At 34.1% G+C, this 17,680-nt stretch overlaps 2 protein-coding genes across 2 annotated transcripts; both read right to left on the bottom strand.

The window, feature by feature from the left end:
- Window positions 1-1,821: 1,821 nt before the first annotated feature.
- On the bottom strand, window positions 1,822-13,707 carry LOC132033326 (serpin-ZX-like). Its single transcript, XM_059423275.1, has 3 exons — window positions 13,282-13,707; window positions 11,820-12,590; window positions 1,822-2,589 (listed from the first exon to the last, which is right to left on the bottom strand). Exons 1-3 carry the CDS (start codon window positions 13,705-13,707, stop codon window positions 1,837-1,839), a joined length of 1,950 nt encoding a protein of 649 aa, XP_059279258.1. The 3' UTR covers window positions 1,822-1,836.
- On the bottom strand, window positions 12,545-16,501 carry LOC132033324 (serpin-ZX-like). Its single transcript, XM_059423273.1, has 3 exons — window positions 15,963-16,501; window positions 13,579-15,480; window positions 12,545-12,590 (listed from the first exon to the last, which is right to left on the bottom strand). The coding sequence occupies exons 1-2, from the start codon at window positions 16,431-16,433 to the stop codon at window positions 14,701-14,703; spliced, it is 1,251 nt and encodes a 416-aa protein (XP_059279256.1). The 5' UTR covers window positions 16,434-16,501; the 3' UTR covers window positions 12,545-12,590; window positions 13,579-14,700.
- Window positions 16,502-17,680: the final 1,179 nt, after the last annotated feature.

Below are 17,680 nucleotides of genomic sequence, written 5' to 3'. Positions count from 1 at the left end.
TTCATCATAAGTCATTTTATCAGATTTCAAGTCTTCAAAAACGATAGGTTGGTTTCCCATGATTTTGGAAGAGATCTAACAAGTTTTTCTTCCTTGTTGAGCATTGGAATACTGACACTAAGAGACTTTAACTCACAGTTATTTCTTTGGCTTGGAAAACATTGATTCAATGTTTTTCGTCTTCACTCAACATAAAATTTTCATACTCGTGATGAAAGAGCATCGTCTTGTTTTCTCGAGCTGTTTATGTTCCTTCATAAGTTAACTTCCAATTTGTCCCACATTTCCTTTGCGGTCTCGCAATTTGATGTTTTGCTGCTTACTCACTTTTATGTGCCGCACGGTACGGCAAAGATATAGCTCTAGCGTTTTAACTTAATGACTTCTTATTGTTGTAGTCAAGTCAAACGACACTTCATTAGTTTCTCTTTATTTATCTTTTGCTTCTTGGAGAATAGGTTTTGGTCCCTTCTTTATTACAACCGTACTTGGTAGTCGGTTGACATGACAAAATTACGAATCTCTCCTTCCGATTGTGCATAGTGCTCGCATTGGAAAATAGGGAGGGTCTAGTAGTGGAGTGTAAATCTTGTGATATTGCTCTAGGGATATGATATCCAGGTTTCAGTTTTCCTCCGTCTTTGTTAAGCAACTAAGATTGAGTCCAGGCTCTTATACTAATTGAAAGTGCAAGAGGGGGGGTGGGGGTGAACTGTAATCTTTTTTTCTTTTCTTTTAGAGAGTCGACTAGGTAAAGACACCTAGTCGACTATGATAATTATAAGCTGTGAAGTAAATGCGAGGGGAAAGTAATTGACGCCTGATATTTATCTTGGTTCGAGATTCAATGTGAATCCTAGTGCGATCCCCCTTGGGTTGCAAGGGTGATCTCTGTGACTCTTTAATGTGAATCTTGGTACAAGGAATTGGTTTGAATGGGCCTCTTTATGTCTCTACTCCAAACTCTCGTAATTTTGTGTTACAAAGTCTCACCAATTGAAAATTACTCTCTCCTCTTTTTTTTTGTTTACACAGCAACTCTCAATTTGAATTACAATGCTTATGAAAAGTAGAGCAAAGACTATGTGAAGGTTGAGACAAAGTACAAATTGTGCGTCTGAATGAGCCAGTGTTTATACAAGTAGCATTGAGGTTGTCGTAGCTCTTCCAGAGAAAGCAACCAAAGAGATTTGATCCTTGGAAAATAGGAAGATTGAGGATCCTTATTTTCCAAGAATAAAGCAAGAGCTTTGATGATGATTGATCTTTTCCTTGTGTCTTTGGACGACTTTATACGTGATTATCTTCCTTCTTTCAAATAATCCTTGTTTTGCTGATCAATACTCAATTATCTCCTTCCTTTTAACGATCCGAGATTTGCCTTCAAATTATTTCCTTTCCTTGTGCAGAAGGTCTCATGGTACTTGATTGCCAGTGGTAGTTTCCTTTTAATGACTTCTTCTTCATTAATACGAGATATCCCATATAGCTGGATCCATTCATGAGATCATGGGCCAAACTGTTGCAGTGTTAATTGCTTAGGCCTTGAGTATTTTCCCTGCATAGTAATATCGGTTGTCATCATTAAAATATTAACATTAACAAATGACAGGTAATGTAATCAGTAAGAGCAATTCAATTAAGCATCCTGAAAGCTTCAAATGCGAATGATGTTCAAACTTGATGGGTGAGGTTAAAGTTGATTCAACAAGAATTAAGAATTACTTCGACAAAAATATATTGCATAGAAAAGTGAATTAACTTGTATTCTACTGTACTAATTCTGTCATAAGAAAAATTCCGAAAGCCACGCTAAAACATTAGCTCCACATTGTGCTAAACAGCAAGAGGATTTAACAGAGTCCCCATGAACAAAACAACACCAGTAACATCATCTTTCACAAGGAACAAGAAGGGATGATCGGCGATAAAGTCTATAGGCCTGCCATTTAGAGGAAAAGCAGTAACAGCTGCAGCTTCCGTACCCTCCTCATTCACTTCGATAAACGACTTGTGAAAAACTTCTGCAACTGGCAGAGGGTAATTTTCGTCCACCATCTCAGTGAGACCGCCTTTAAAAGGTAATGTGAGGCCGAGTCCTTTTAGAACCCCAGAAGCTTCAATCCCGAAAGATATTTTGAACTTAGGGATAAGAAACTTGTGCACCTCAACTTTATGAAAGGGAATGTGTTGATCTAAGAATCCAGGTTCCGAAGTAATTTTCTCTAGTAAAGCTGGTAATCCGTCACGGGCATTTGGGAGAAACATATACATGCTGAGAGATCGCTTCTCCTCGCCCTGTTTATAAGGAAGCCTTAACACTTTGAAACCATCAAAGGCCTTCACGTATTGCCATTTTTTGCTGGTCATTAAGGGTGCTTGAACAGATCCTCCATTGAGGAGATAGAACTCATGTTCTTTTGTATCTGAAGCATTCAACTTCTCAGTCCATGCTCCTTTGAAATATAGTGCATTCGCCAAGATCAACCTTGTTCCGCTATTGACTACACCAGGAGGAAGAATCTGTTTGATGAGACCATTCGTTTTATCTTCAGCCCACTTATTGACTTCAGCAGTAACCTCATCAGCCTACATAAAAAAAGTTTTTAAAAAAAACCAGATAACATAAAATCAGCAGGCTAGTAACAGGATATAGATGAAAGTAAAAGTATCAAAAAAGATATCCTTTATGCACATTAGAGTCGTTTGTTTGTAATCTTATTCGAAAAGCCTAATAAATATTTCTAATGTGCTTACTATTTTGAAAATATTTTGTTTACCAAGATGCTCATAATATTTTGTTAAACATTATAATACTCCCTGTGTTTTGAACTTTGAGAGTCAAAACTTTTCAATTTTGATCGTAAATTCGAACATGAAATTTTAATTTTTTGACATAAAAGTTACATATATAGAGGCTATGTAAAACGTACTATAAGTTACTGTAACTAACAATTCAAAATATTCTTATAAGGCATATAAGAAAAATCGCGATCAAGAAAAACTCTTCTGACTCTCAAAATAGTAAGTATCGCGTTTCAAACATTAAATGTATGTAATATTTTTTCTAATAATTGAACGATTAAGACTAACCTTGTGAAGATCAACAGAAGCCGCAGTAGCCTTATAAACATTGTCCATAATTTGTTTGAAAGAATGCTTAAAAGACATAGATTGGTCAATCCAAGCCCCATTAGCGACGGACAGACGAGGACCTCCCATGGGGCTGCCATCGGCCAAGACGTCAGTGATGGCCCGAGAATAAACAGAGTTAAGTTCTTCAACAGAGTTGAATTTGAGAAAAGACAAGAGTTGGTCCAATGTGGAACCACCAGAGCCAGCAGCAATCATACCGAGAACTATTTGAATGGAGAGCGGGGAAAACACCATGTTTTTGTTGTTGGACTCATTGCTGCAGAATAGATGCTTTGCAAGAATCAAAGAAACATCAGTCTGCTTTTGAAGCGATTCCTAAAGTTCAATATTGTCAAAATAAGAAAAATCTGGGGTGGTAGAGTTGTAATTGGGATTGAAGATCGAAGACAAGGAACTCATCATTTTTGGGTTTAGAGAGTGGTATTTAGGATGGTTGATGCATGAGAATCGAGAAGAAAAAGAAGAGGAATAATGGGAGGATTTCGTGGAAAATCTACGAGCAAGAAGCCGAAAAGCCATTGCTGCTCAAGACTGAAGGTTATTTTCTTGCTCGTAGGTTTTCCACAGCAATGGCTTTATATTTGAAAATCTACGGTTGCGATAGGCTGCAAATTTATATTTCTTGTTAAACCAAAAAGAGAAAAAAAGGAGGAAATAAAGGGGAGAAAAAAAATTAGGGTTAACCACTATTTCTTGTTAAACAAGAAAGTGAAAAAAGGAGGAAAAGGGGGGAAAAAACTAGGGGGTAACTAAACCAAACACTTATGTAGGATGACTCAAATATGGATAAAATTCTATGTTTTAAAATCAAATACTTACACCTCTGTACTATAAAAATTTGCACTTACACCCCTATGATGTACATTTGTAACTAAATCTTCTACATCTATATACATATATATGTGTATATATATATTATTTTAAAAGCATGAATATAAATGTTGGTTGACCAAAATATTTTTCAAATATTGAACGACTTTTATCTTGCTTATTATTACTACTAACATTACTATTTACTAATCCTATTCCAATTGAATTAACTCTCTTATTATTATTACTAACTTTAATATGTATCCAATTTATATGATACTAACTAATCCTACTTATACTATATCCCTTACTATTACTCCTATTCTATCGTACTAACTAGCTTTTCTAAACATTAATAATAATGACCAAAAATGTAAAACTTTTATATAGAGAGTATTATTTGTTTTTCTTCTTTGCTTTTAATGATTTTGAGTTTAGTGAATTTATAAACTATAGAGGTTAATAATCTATGTATATTATTATAAAAGCATGAATATAAATGTTGGTTGACCAAAATATCTTTCAAATATTGAACGACTTCTATACCCTTAATGAGCCTTAATCCTATTTCTTTTGGACATAATTCTTATTAAACCTAAAACTATAAAATCCACGTTAGTTTTATTCTTTTGGGACAATCTTATTAATTACTACTAGGAAGTAGGAACTAAGTATTTCATTAAGTAGATAATTAGGAACTTATCTTATTCTATTTAACCACATCTATTAAAATGTATATATACTCCTTTGCTAATTCTAAAGTCAGGCCTAAACGAATTTACATAGTCTTCTAATTGCTAGGCCAAATATGAATTTGCGTAAATTGCTAACTTCATTCAAGTTAAACTTTGGAGTACTTAACATATCGTATACTGCCAGCTGCCTATTTTTAAAGTTCAAATACATAAAGAATTCTAGATGGACAAGAACTTTGAAGTACCCATTATATCTATAGTTACGTGTGTTTCAAATTGATGACTATTTTTAAAGTTCAAATACATAAAGAATTCTAGATGGACAAGAACTTTGAAGTACCCCTTGTATCTATAGTTACGTGTGTTTCAAATTGATGATTATTGCAGTTCTTTATTTTATTGAAGTAACCTATATCTTTTTTCATTCTTTTAAATTATCCTCCTGCTTTGCTCTTTCTTGCTCTGAATTCCTCTTTCCTAATAATTCTCTCACATTATGTTTATGTTAACTCTTAGATATCATTGTAATTAAATTATAGTTGTACGCAAGATTGAAAGAGAATTGTATATGTACTATCTTGAAATTAATGGGTGCATATAAAGTAGGTATCAATTAATTTTCACTTTAATAGTTTTGCTGGAATGCTCAAGAGTCGGACGATTTTGTTATTCTGGATTAAAAAGTTCTACAAGATTATTAATAAGTTTTAATTTGAAATTGGGATGTATTGAATACACCCAAAATCAGAAGCACATTACCCATATATGAGATTTTTCTCTTCCAAAAGTGAAGAAGAGTTGATAAGCTCAGATAACCACGTTGAGAACATATGAGTGAAAAAACAAAAGCTCAATTATTACTTCGCAATTAATAGTTTGCAGAGTGCCAAGACCACTCTTTTCTTGAAGAAATTGATTTATAAAGTATAGAGTATGTAGAGTTTTTTTTTTTTTCACTCGGTATTCAATATTCATATTGGAGTCCAATTAAATCTAAATTCACACCGAAGAATTTCCACATTCAGGGTCTCTTTAACATGTAGTGCTATCAGATCATGCATGTAAATTAATTATGAAGTGTCAACTTCTTGGATATGTAAGAAATGCTAACTGTCCTTCTTTCTCTATCTTGTATCAAATAGGAGTAGAATCTTAATTTGTGTAAAACAAGAAGTTATATTCAGCCTTATACATGGGTTCTCTATTTTATATTGAGTTTATAATTCTTCTATATTAAAATCGTTGTTACTCTGTTTGCTACTTCTTTCCCATATATTACACCTATCTAATGTAGCTACATGATCATGAGTAACCTACGAAAAGTCAATTAGAAAAAAATACGAAAGAAATATTTTAGACATTCAAAAATGGTTCATAAAAAACTACGTGCAAAGGATGAGGCTCTTCATTGGCAATATATACATATATTAATCAAAATGTATTATTGATCTAGGAATTTGAAATTAACTAGATTTTTTTTGTCCATATAATTCTAGGTTAAATATAATTTGTGCTTGATGACTTTTGTACTAAATATATTTTGTCCATTAAATGTTGTACAAAGTCAAAATGGATTTAACAAACTGATTTTGACATCCATTATGTTTAGGGTATATTATGAGAAAAGAAGTATATATTATGAGAAAGACCAAAAAAGTTTCGTCAAATCTCAAAAATCGTGTTAGGATCGGGAGTCCGGGATAGTGCGGAATTAGACAAAGCAGTCAATTACAGACAATAGCAAGGATAATAGGAGACAAAGATTTAACGTGGTTCGGTTAACTTGACCTACATCCACAACCAAAAGAGGAGCAAATTTACTAACACCAGATCACTCCAAAGAAGGGTTCACACATATGTTTCCCAACACACAACTCTCTTATAATAATAGAGTACAAAAAAACAAAAGGAAGAGTACAAAATTAGAGTAATTAAACACTCTAATATCCCAAAATCCCCAAGAGAATAACCTCTTCAAAAATCATACTCCAAAAAGGGCAACACAAAAATTGCATCACACAAAAATAGATAAAAAGTGTTTGAAAACTACACCAGACTTCAAAAAATAGTAAAACTCTCTCTTAATGTTAAAATAATATCTCTAGATAAAATACAAATTGGACAAACCACGTAACAGAAATAGTGACATATTAAAAAGAGGAAGATTTCAACCAAACATTTGATTCCTTTTGGAATAATATCTTCAATTGATATTTTTTGCCAAGTCTTTATTTTATTATATATATTTTTTATATGTTATATCTTCACCAATGATGAGTTGATCCTATAATATGTTTATCTCTCATAAAATAAATAATACGTAATTTCAAATAATATTACCTAACATTTATTATGATTTATAGCACAAAGAGTTCTTATACTTGGTCTCCTATAATATTGTGATGCTACTATATTTTTATTGGGTATTTTGGTAAAAAGAAACTATCATGTAAGTAGAATTTGAAACAAAATGTATCCACCACACACATTAAAAACTTGGTGCCCAAGTTCATTGCTAATAGGTTCTTAATGTTTACCTTTTACCTTTTATATTTATCATAATAAAAAGGTCATTAAAGTAAATATTTACAAATCGTAAAACAAATATAACCAAAAATCTTGAAAATTTTATTCAAACACTAAAAATAAATAAAAAGTTGCATAATATAAGCGTTACTTACCTATGTGGACCAATAAAAAATACCATCTGTTTAATTAAGGTCATACATATGGCATTTTATAATTTCATTAAATGAGAGATACTCCAACGGGTGGCAGGTGTTAGAAAACAGACAAAAAATCGCAACACAAAAATTGCATCAATCACCAAAAATAGATAAAAAGTACAAACAAAAATTATACCTATGAAAACTACAGGGTCCCACACATTGTGTGGGCCAAAGACTTGCTTAGATATTTGAGGGACTTAGTAAGATGACCAAGACTTCAAAAATAGTAAAAGCTGCATCCAAATGTGAGTTAATGTTAAATTGCTTTATAAGGAAAATATCTCAGATAGTAGATAAAATACAAATTGGACAAACCACGTAACAGAAATAGTGATTTTCAACTAACATATTAAAAAGTGGAAAGATTTCAACCAAACATTTGATTCCTTTTGGAATAATATAACACATAATCTCGATGTTTAAAGGATATTGTTTTTGCCAAGTCTTTATTTTATTATATATATTTCATATGTTAATATCTTTGATAAGTCGCACCAATGACCGTTGAGTTGATCCTATAATATGTTTATCTCTCATAAAATAAATAATACGTAATTTCAAATAATATTACATGTTAATTGTTGTAGTGTGTGCTAAGAATGGCTAACATTTATTATGATTGACGGGGGATAACGTGTTGAGGCGTCGCTTATGAATTCGTTTATGACTCGCTAGTTCTTATAAAAGCACGAATAATAATGTTGGTTGACCAAAATATCCCTATAATATTGATCGATTTATATACCCTTATAGTCTAATTCTACTATATTTTTATTGGGTATTTTGGTAAAAAGAAACTATCACAGTGTAAGTAGAATTTGAAACAAATATTGCTTCTCAATTTCAATCCTCAGCTTAATCTAATTAATTGAAGACTCTTAGCTATGATTCAAGTAAAATTTTAGTTTCAACATTGACCTTGGTATCCTTTTTAATCTACTTAGGTGCAAAGGTTCTTAATTAGTTTACCTTTTACCTTTATGTTTGATGATATATAAAATAAAAAGAGTCATTAAAGTGAAACAAAAGTATTTATTTCAATGACTATTTTACTTATCTTTTGGAGATAAAACAAATATAACAATGTTGAATAAAATCTGTAATCTTGAAAATTTTATTCCGTCTAGGACTTTGAATTCCTGATTAACCAATAACACAATATTACTAAATTAAGTTGCATAATATATTCGGATGGGTCGGGTTACTTATGGGTTGGGTCTAATATCTATGTGGACCAATAAATCATCAATACCATCTGTTTAATTAAGGTCATACATATGGCATTTTATAATTTCATTAAAATGAGAGATAGTCGGGGTTCAACAGGTGGACGGAGGGACATTTTTAATATGAAAAGTAACGTTAAGGGCAATAAGTTTGACAAATTTAAAACATTTTTAATACGTTAGAAGCATTTTTTACCATTTTCATTTCCCGTTTAAATGCATTGCGAATAGGTCAAAAACATGTGATGTTGATTCGATGATATTGATCGATTTTTATGCCCTTAAATTATATAATTTTTATGAGAAAATTATACCTTATTGGATAAAATTGGAATAAGTTGATATATATATTCTTTTTAGAATGTATATAAGCTGGAAGTTTATTATTTTAAGTACGCATAATATTTGATGCAAGATATATTCGTGCAAAGCGCGAACATAGAGACTAGTATATTAAAATATGATTACTAAAACACAAACTATAACTATAAATAAGTCTTTTTCTGGAGTTACTTTATGAAATTATAAAGTGAAAAAAAAAATAATTAACAAAACTTTTTGTTTATGCCTTTTATTAAGAAAATAATAAATATTTTGAAATATTTATGTTCGAAACTCATAAATACGAAAATGAACACAAATTAATTAATAAGACATGCTAACTATTAGTAATAACTTTCTTTCACTTTAACAATAGTTGATCCAATGTGGAACCGCTGGAGCCAGAAGCAATGAGAGCAAGAACTATTTGAGTGGAGAGCGGCGAAAACACCACATTTGTGTTGTTCGACTCGTTGGCTTTACACTTACTGAAGAAAACATGCTTTGCAAGAATCAAAGGAACATCTCTCTGCTTTTGAAGCGATTCCCGGATTTCAGTATTGTCAAAATAAGAACGGCAAAGCTTTTTAAAAGAAGAAAAATCTGAGGTGGTTGAATTGTAATTGCGATTGAAGATTTTTGGGTTTAGAGAGTGGTCCTTAGGATGGTTGATGCATGAGAATCGAGAAGATGAAGAAGAAGAGAAATAGTGAGAGGTACGAGAAAGAAGCCGAAAAGCCATTGCTGCTGAAGTTTGAAGGTCTTTGTTCCTAATACGTTGCGATAGTCCTCAAGAAAATAAAATTTCTATTTCTTGTTAAACAAGAAAGTGAAAAAGGTAGGAAAAAAAGAAAGAAAAAAGTAAAAAAACTACGGTTAACTACACTAAACATCCCTGTATATGACTCAATTACGGACATACACTTTTATACAAAAAGCAAACAATTAAACCCCTGTACTATGAAAATCCTGCACTTACACCTATGATGTATATTCATAACTAAATATATTAAGGTATAATTATGAACAGACAAACTTATGTATAATTATGTCCGGGTGGTTGTTGATTGACTCCCACAGATCTACATTCACGTGCAAAGAAGAAGAAGCAGTAGGAGGAGGAGGCTTGGTGAGTACAATGATCTCAAAGTTGAAAACTTTGCCAGAATTTTTATACAGTAACTGTTACTTAACATGTGGCGAAATTGAATTGATTCAGTCATATGAACAAATGGAGATGGAATAAAGAAATGCATGTTTGTGAGGCTTATTCTTTGAGAATCACAATCATACACAGGAAGAAATCAATGAAGGGAATACCTGGCACTGACTTTTCACAAGAAAAAGTTTGACTAAATTCTACTGGAAATTCATTATTAATTATACAATTGATTGGAAGGAAGGGAAGCTCTTAGATGAAAGCACGTTGCAAGAACACAAAACTGCGAAGTAAGAGCAGCTATTCAACAGACTTTCTATTCTTTATTGCATTGTTTTGTTCCTGTCGAAGTCGGGATATATAGAAAAGAAATGAGATGGTTAGGTTTAAGTGGTTGATAAATTTGACTTGATTTTTTTTTTAATTATCTTTTTGCTTCTGTCGGTAAGTTGAAGATGGAAAGAGTGATGAGCTCGGTGATGACAGAGTTGATCGTGTTACGTGAAAACAAAGGGTCTTTCCACTGATGAAGATCTGAAGTGAACACTGGGCAATAACTTCCCAAAGCAAGGCAAGATAATATAATTGTTAAGCAGGTCCCAAAGAAAAATACAGTTGCAGTTGCAGATGAATGTTCCCTTATCAGGAAGACAAGTGGATGATCAGCGACTAAGTCTACTTGGTATTCATTTGCCGGTCATGAAGGATGCTCGAACAGAGCCTCCATCGAGGAGGTGCTACTCAGAGTCCTTCATGTTTGAAGTATGAGCTAGCCTTGTCGTCCTATCTAATGAACCGGGAGGAAGAATCTCCTATAGGGAAAGCATATGTCACTTTCTTTTGGCTATTGGTGCCTATGGAAGATTGAGGACACAAATGTCAAAATAATGTAGTTTTCTTAATTTGGTAGTATTAAGAAAAGAGCAAACTTTAGTGAGGAGACTTGTTACAGTTTTCACTTTTATTCATTGCCCCAAAGTTGATTTGAATTATCCAATTCAACAGCCTTCAACATTATTAATAGCAAGGCAAACAAAGTTTACTGAACAAATCATGATATGGGTGTCATTAGCTTGGTAAGTAAAAATGCACAACGAATAACTGAGGTATGGACATAAAGGAAAATCAAATCTAGAGGAATCTAAACTTTTAATTACTTTTAAACACTACTCCCTCCGGATCAAAATAAGAGTCCACTTAGTCATTTGCACACTTCTTAAGAAAATACTAACTCCTAGATAAAAATAGGTAATTTGACTAAACTACCCCTAATTAAATAGACATTGGAATTTGATCATATAACACTCAATAAGGGCAAATATGGAAAAATAAGGTTAATTCTTTCTTAATTTGCTAAGTGGTCTTTTTTTTTTATCCAAGAAAAAAAAAGTCTAAGTGAACTCTTTTTTTAATCCGAAGGGAGTATATCATATCCAAATACACAAAACAGATTAAGCACAAACAAAGTTACATAAGATGCCAGAGATATATTATGTAACAAGGTCTCATCATATACGTAGTTACAGAAAGATCATAAAACTGATTATTTAGATACATAACACCGCTAAACTTTGTCCTACTAAATGATATATCATTCTTTGCAAATATATTATCTCACCAAGCTAATACAAAGTTTTTTTATTATCCATGTGATAATGTGAATTCAGAGATTCAGTTGCCACTTTGGAAACTTTTTCTTCATTGCTTCAGCAGGCTAACCAGCTAGAGGATTCATCACGCTCCCAAGGAACAATACCACACCAGTAGATTCATCTCTTATAAGGAACAGGAACGGATGGTCAGCAACAAAGTCCATTTCCTTCTCAATAATCAATGACATGGTCATTATTACTGCAGCTGTAACAGCTGCAGCTTCGGTTCCTTCCTCATTTACCTCAATGAAAGACTTGTGAAAAACTTGTGAAACAGATAGGTTTTCAGATGAAGAGGAATCAACCATCTCAGTGAGACCACCACCGCAGAAAGGCAGCATTAGGCCAAGTCCCTTTAGAATGTTGGAAGCTTCAAATCCAAAAGTTATTTTAAATTTAGGGATAAGAAACTTGCGAACGCTAACTTTTCTAAACGGAACGTGGTGATTTAAGAATCCAGGTTCTGAACTGATTTTGTCCACTAAAGCTGGTAATCCATCATGTGCATCTGGGAGAATGAAATACATGCAGAAGCGACGCATGTCCGTGCCCTGTTTATAAGGAAGCCTCAATACTTTAAAGCCATTAAACGCTTCTACGCACTGCTTCTTCTTGCTAGTCATAAATGGAGCTTGAACAGACCCTCCATTGAGGAGGTGGAATTCTTGGTCTTTAGTTTCTGAAGCATCAAACTTCTCATTCCATTCTCCTTTAAAATATAGTGCGTTGGCCGAGATCAGCCTTGTCATGTTGTTCACCGCATCACGAGGAAGAATCTCTTTGATGAGATCACGTGTCTTCATTTTAGTCCACTGATTGACTTGATCGGCAACCTCAGCAGCCTTAATCAATCGGCAAGACAAACAGAGATGATAGAATTAGCACATATATGCTTCAGCCAATAATTTCTTTCTCAATATAGCCAAAAAAGGGTGCAGGAAAAAATGATGAAATAACTGGCAAGGGGTAAGTAAGAAGTTGGGATAGTATGCACAAGTCCGTTTACAGTTGAGCTTAGAACCATTTAGGCTTATTTAGGCATCCTACTGTGAAGAAGCTTTACTATCAGTAAAATGTCCAACTAGTTGACTACCCTACTATACAGAGATGATAGCGCATACCTATTTTTTTTCTCTGGTCTTGCTTGCTTATCAGATAAAAACTTTGGATTTTTTCAACTGCATAAATGCTAATATGAACAGTTCTGAACATTGACATCTTCTAAATTATACTATTCGAGGCTAGAATTATCAAATGGCTAAGCAGTATGATCTCTGTCCTAATTGTCTTTCAATTTGCACTCCTTTTGAGTCAAATTGCTCAAGCATTCAATCGAATAATCAACTGTCCTAATTATGTTTCAATCTCATAATATTTGCGATTCTTTGTATTCATATCATGTGAGAGAATTTGGAGGCTTGTGATGTGAGTAGTAATTTAAGGGAGACGAGAGTTCGAAAACCAACTGTTGCCAGTCAGTGCGAAAAGAAATAGTACTAAGATTTAAATGAAACAAATTAATAAAGGCCTAACCTTGTTCTGAAAATCAACCGACTCTGAAGCAGCCTTGTAAACATTGTCCACAGCCTGCTTGAAAGAAGGCTTTAAAGGCAGTGATTGGTCGATCCAAATACCATTAGCAACGGACAAACGCGGACCTCCATTCGGGCTGCCATCAACGAAGACAACATTGACAATATGTGAATAAAGAGAGTTGAGTTCATCAATAGACTTGGATTTGAGGAAACAGAGCAGCTGATCCTGAGTTGCTCCTTTAGTGCCAGCAGCAATGAGGCCAAGAACTATTTGAATTGAGAGAGGAGAGAGCACCAGGTTGGTATCACCATTAATCTCTTTGGAGAAAACGTGCTTAGCGAGCATGAAAGAAATGTCCGTCTGGTTGGTGATTGACTCCCTGAGATCCATACTTGTGTGCAAAGAAGAAGAAGATGATGACATAGTGAATACAATGATCACAAAGTTGAAAGCTTTACAAGAATTTATATACTATACTGTTACTTAACAGGTGGGGTTTTTGACTTTGACTTGATTCAGTAAAACTTATATCAACAAATGGAGATCGAACAAAGAAATGCATGTTTGTATGACTTATTCTCTGAAAATGAACACGTAGCACTTATATTCCACTACAAAATCAATATGATATCCTCAATATTAATTAATTGCATAATTGATTGGGACGAAGAGAAACTGCTAGACGGAAACAACACCAAAATGACGCGGAGAAGGAACGCAGAGCATGTCCCACCAGGGGTTGACTTCGGAGTTATCAACCTGTTTTTTTTAGAACCACTTAATCGTGACATTTTGCATTGCTATTAAGACTAGTGTTATTTTTTATTTTAGTCATTAAGTTGTCTTGATCAGATTAGCTTCCATGTGGATGTTAAGGTATGTAATAACTAAAAAAGAATTGAATCAAAGATAGAGAAAGTGACACGTAATCTTAAGCATAATTTTTAATGTGCAAATTGTTTAACTTCTTTATGCGTATCGAGAACTCCATCCATTAGACATGTCATTAAGTAATAGTCTAATATTATGACCTAAATGTACGTTGTACATAGAGAAAAAACAATTGCTTATCGATTATTACCTTTTCAATTTCATCTCAAAAGTTCTATGGACACATGTTAAAAGTAGAAGAAAATTTTATGTAGGTAAAGCCAAGTTTAACCAAAATGTAAAGTCTCAAAAAGCCAATTAACATAAGCATAGACGAGTCAATTTTATAAGATGCCAAAGATAAAGTACAAAGTCTCATCAAAAGAGTACCCAAATCATGAAACTGGTAACTTAGATACACATAATGCCTCTCATCCAATAGATACACAAGGAAACTGGTTATTTAGATACATAACACCTCTCTGTGTCCATTATAGAACTATCCTTCTTTACAAAGCTTTATATAATTCATGCAATATGGGCTACTTAACCAGCTAGAGGATTCAACACGCTCCCTATGAACAACACAACACCAGTAGCATCGTCTCTTATAAGGAACAGGAATGGATGGTCAGCAACAAAGTCGATTTCCTTCTCAATTGTCAGGGACTTGGTCTGTATTAAACTAGTTGTAACAGCTGCAGCTTCGGTTCCTTCCTCGTTTACCTCAATAAAGGACTTGTGAAAAATCTGCGAAACAAACAACCTCCCAGCTAAAGGGGAATCCACCATCTCAGTGAGGCCACCACCAGAGAAAGGCAAAGTGACGCCAAGTCCCTTTAGAGCATTAGAAGCTTCAAACCCGAAAGTTGTTTTGAATTTAGGGATAAGAAACTTGCGCATTGTAGCCTTTTCAAATGGAAGGTGGCGACTTAAAAATCCTAGCTCCGAACTGATTTTGTCTATCAAAGCTGGTAATCCATCACGAGCATCTGGCAGAACTAAATACATGCAGAGGCGACGCGTATCTCTGCCTTGTTTATAATGAAGTCCCAACACTTTAAAGCCATCAAAGGCTACTGCATATTGTTTATTATTGCTGGTCATGAAAGGTGCTTTAATAGACCCTCCTCTCAGGAGATGGAATTTATGGTCTTTTGTTTCTGAAGCATTGAACTTTTCATTCCACGCTCCTTTAAAATATAGTGCGTTGGCAAAGATGAGCCTTGTCAGATTGTTTACTGTGCCATGAGGAAGAATCTCTTTGATGAGATCATTTGTTTTCATTTTAGCCCACTGATTGACTTGATTGGCAACTTCAGTAGGCTTAATCAATTAGCAAGACAAACAGATTTTACGACAGAATTAGCATAACGCTGTAACCAACAAAAGGGAAATTTGCAGCAAAAAAAATGATGACAGTGCTTGCAAGGGGCAAGTGAGAATTTGACTGCATTACGTATATTTTAAGCACTGATGGGGCATAGATTTGCACATTTAGGCCAATCTGAGGTCTCACAAAATTAAGCACGATCACATATCCAGTTGAGCTTAGGACTTATTTAGGCTTCTTTAGACATCCTACAGTGAATCATCAAAAGGTTAATAATACGGCCTTCTAAGGTCAGATTTCAGTCAATCAGATATACCTCAATCCAAGTTTACTGTAGTTTAGTATATGTATTATTTGTATCCATTTTATATGACAGTATTTGCAGGGCTTATGATGTGAGTAGTATGTAGGGTCAGTTAAATCCCAGCACAAAAGAAACAAGATTTTCATGGAAACAAATTAATATAGGACTAACCTTGTACTGAAAATCAACAGAACTTGAAGCAGCCTTGTAAACATTATCAACAACCTTTTTGAAAGAAGGCTTAAAAGGCAGTGATTGGTCGATCCAAACACCATTAGCAACGGATAAACGCGGACCTCCCTTGGGGCTGCCATCAACAAAGACGATGTTGACAAGATGAGAATACAGAGAATTGAGTGCATCAATGGATTTGGACTTGAGGAAACAGAGCAGCTGGTCCCTTGTTGGCCCGTTGGAGCCGGCAGCAATCAGGCAAAGCACAATTTGAATCGAGAGGGGAGAAAACACGAGGTTTACATCGCCTTTAATCTCTTTGGAAAAAACATGCTTAGTGAGCATGAAAGAAACGTCCGTCTGGGTGGTGATGGATTCCCCCATCCCCATATCCATATTTTGATCATGGAAAAAATAAGGTGAGTGAGAATGAGCTTGAGAGCGTGAGCAAGAGTGAGTGAGTCCCATGACGAGTTTATGGCACCACACATGATATCAAAGTTGAAAGCTTTGCAAGAATTTATATACAATAGTAACTGTTACTCAACATTTGGGGTAATATTGACCACAAAAAAAAAAAAAAAAAAAAAAAAGGAACTCAACATTTGGGGTTTGGTATTGGAATCAATTCCATAAAATCCATATGGAGAAAATGACAGATCAAGAAAATGCATGATCATATGGGTGTCAAACATAGCCTAAAAGATGATGGCCCGCCCAACCTGCTCAAAATTTTATGGGTTGAGCTCAAGATAATTTTAGGGAAATCTACATAGTGTAGAGAACATTAAGCCTTATTTACATTTAGTAGCTATACTTTGCCCAAACTACATCTCATAACTAAATCTTGTATGTCAATTACACAAGATAACTAGTATAGTAAAATTATATTGTATTTAGAATTAAAAACTATTTTCTCTTTATTCTCTCACAATCTCCCCATTTTCCTTCATTTTCTCTCCTCCATCACTCTCTTTCTCTAAGCCGTCATTTTCCTCTCTCCGCATCACCTCTCTCTCTAAGCCGTCTTCTTCTACTCCGACAACCACCATCGCCGGCGGAACTCCAATAGCACCCACCGGATCGCCACCGCGCCCTCCATCTCCGGCCCACCACGAAACCAAACTCCATGCCCCAATATGAATACAAAGTAGTTCGAACAAATGTTTTAAGGGCACTGGGTCTGCATTCGTGGGTTTAGACCATTCAAGTTTACCCTAGGATGATCTAAGGGAAAATGCTTCCTACAAAAATCTAGTCTTTTGTGCTTGTCCTTTATCTAACCATGAAACTTCACCAAATCCGTCCATATCTAATTTATGCTTTTTAATGGTCAAGCGACCAAATGCAAACATGAAATGACTTTGGAATGGGGTCATAACACTCATTTCAATTTTGAGTGTATCTCCGTCCGATCTCTCTCTCCTTTTCTCGATATCGCCGAGATCATCGAAGCATTTGTATTCATTATTTTCGAGTTTTTTGGTTAATTTTTTGGATTGTATTCATTTTATTGTTTTGTATTCAGTTTTTTTTGAGTGTTTTTGATAATTTTTAGTATATCTATGTTTTATGTATTTAATTTTTAGTGTATTACCTGCTGCCTTCACTAAAAAAAAATTGTATGCAACAAGTTGAATACAATATTTTTTGTATTTATGTTGTTTGAATACCACTGATTTTTAAATACAATAAAGTGAATACAATGTAAAAGT

This window comes from Lycium ferocissimum, chromosome 10 (genome assembly GCF_029784015.1).
Source record: "Lycium ferocissimum isolate CSIRO_LF1 chromosome 10, AGI_CSIRO_Lferr_CH_V1, whole genome shotgun sequence".
Lineage (NCBI taxonomy): Eukaryota > Viridiplantae > Streptophyta > Magnoliopsida > Solanales > Solanaceae > Lycium > Lycium ferocissimum.
Note: the sequence above shows the minus strand (reverse complement) of the source record. Positions and strands in the feature narration are given on the sequence as shown.

Excerpts from the sequence above, each read along its gene's own strand:
- LOC132033326 (XM_059423275.1), bottom strand. The coding sequence starts at position 13,707 with ATGTCATCATCTTCTTCTTCTTTGCACACAAGTATGGATCTCAGGGAG. Across the intron at positions 12,591-13,281 it reads CGGTTGATTTTCAGAACAAG|GCTGCTGAGGTTGCCGATCA; the intron begins GTTAGGCCTTTA and ends CGATTGATTAAG. Across the intron at positions 2,590-11,819 it reads GGAGCGTGATGAATCCTCTA|GCTGATGAGGTTACTGCTGA; the intron begins GCTGGTTAGCCT and ends TTTTTTATGTAG.
- LOC132033324 (XM_059423273.1), bottom strand. The coding sequence starts at position 16,433 with ATGGGACTCACTCACTCTTGCTCACGCTCTCAAGCTCATTCTCACTCA. Across the intron at positions 15,481-15,962 it reads CTGTTGATTTTCAGTACAAG|CCTACTGAAGTTGCCAATCA; the intron begins GTTAGTCCTATA and ends TAATTGATTAAG.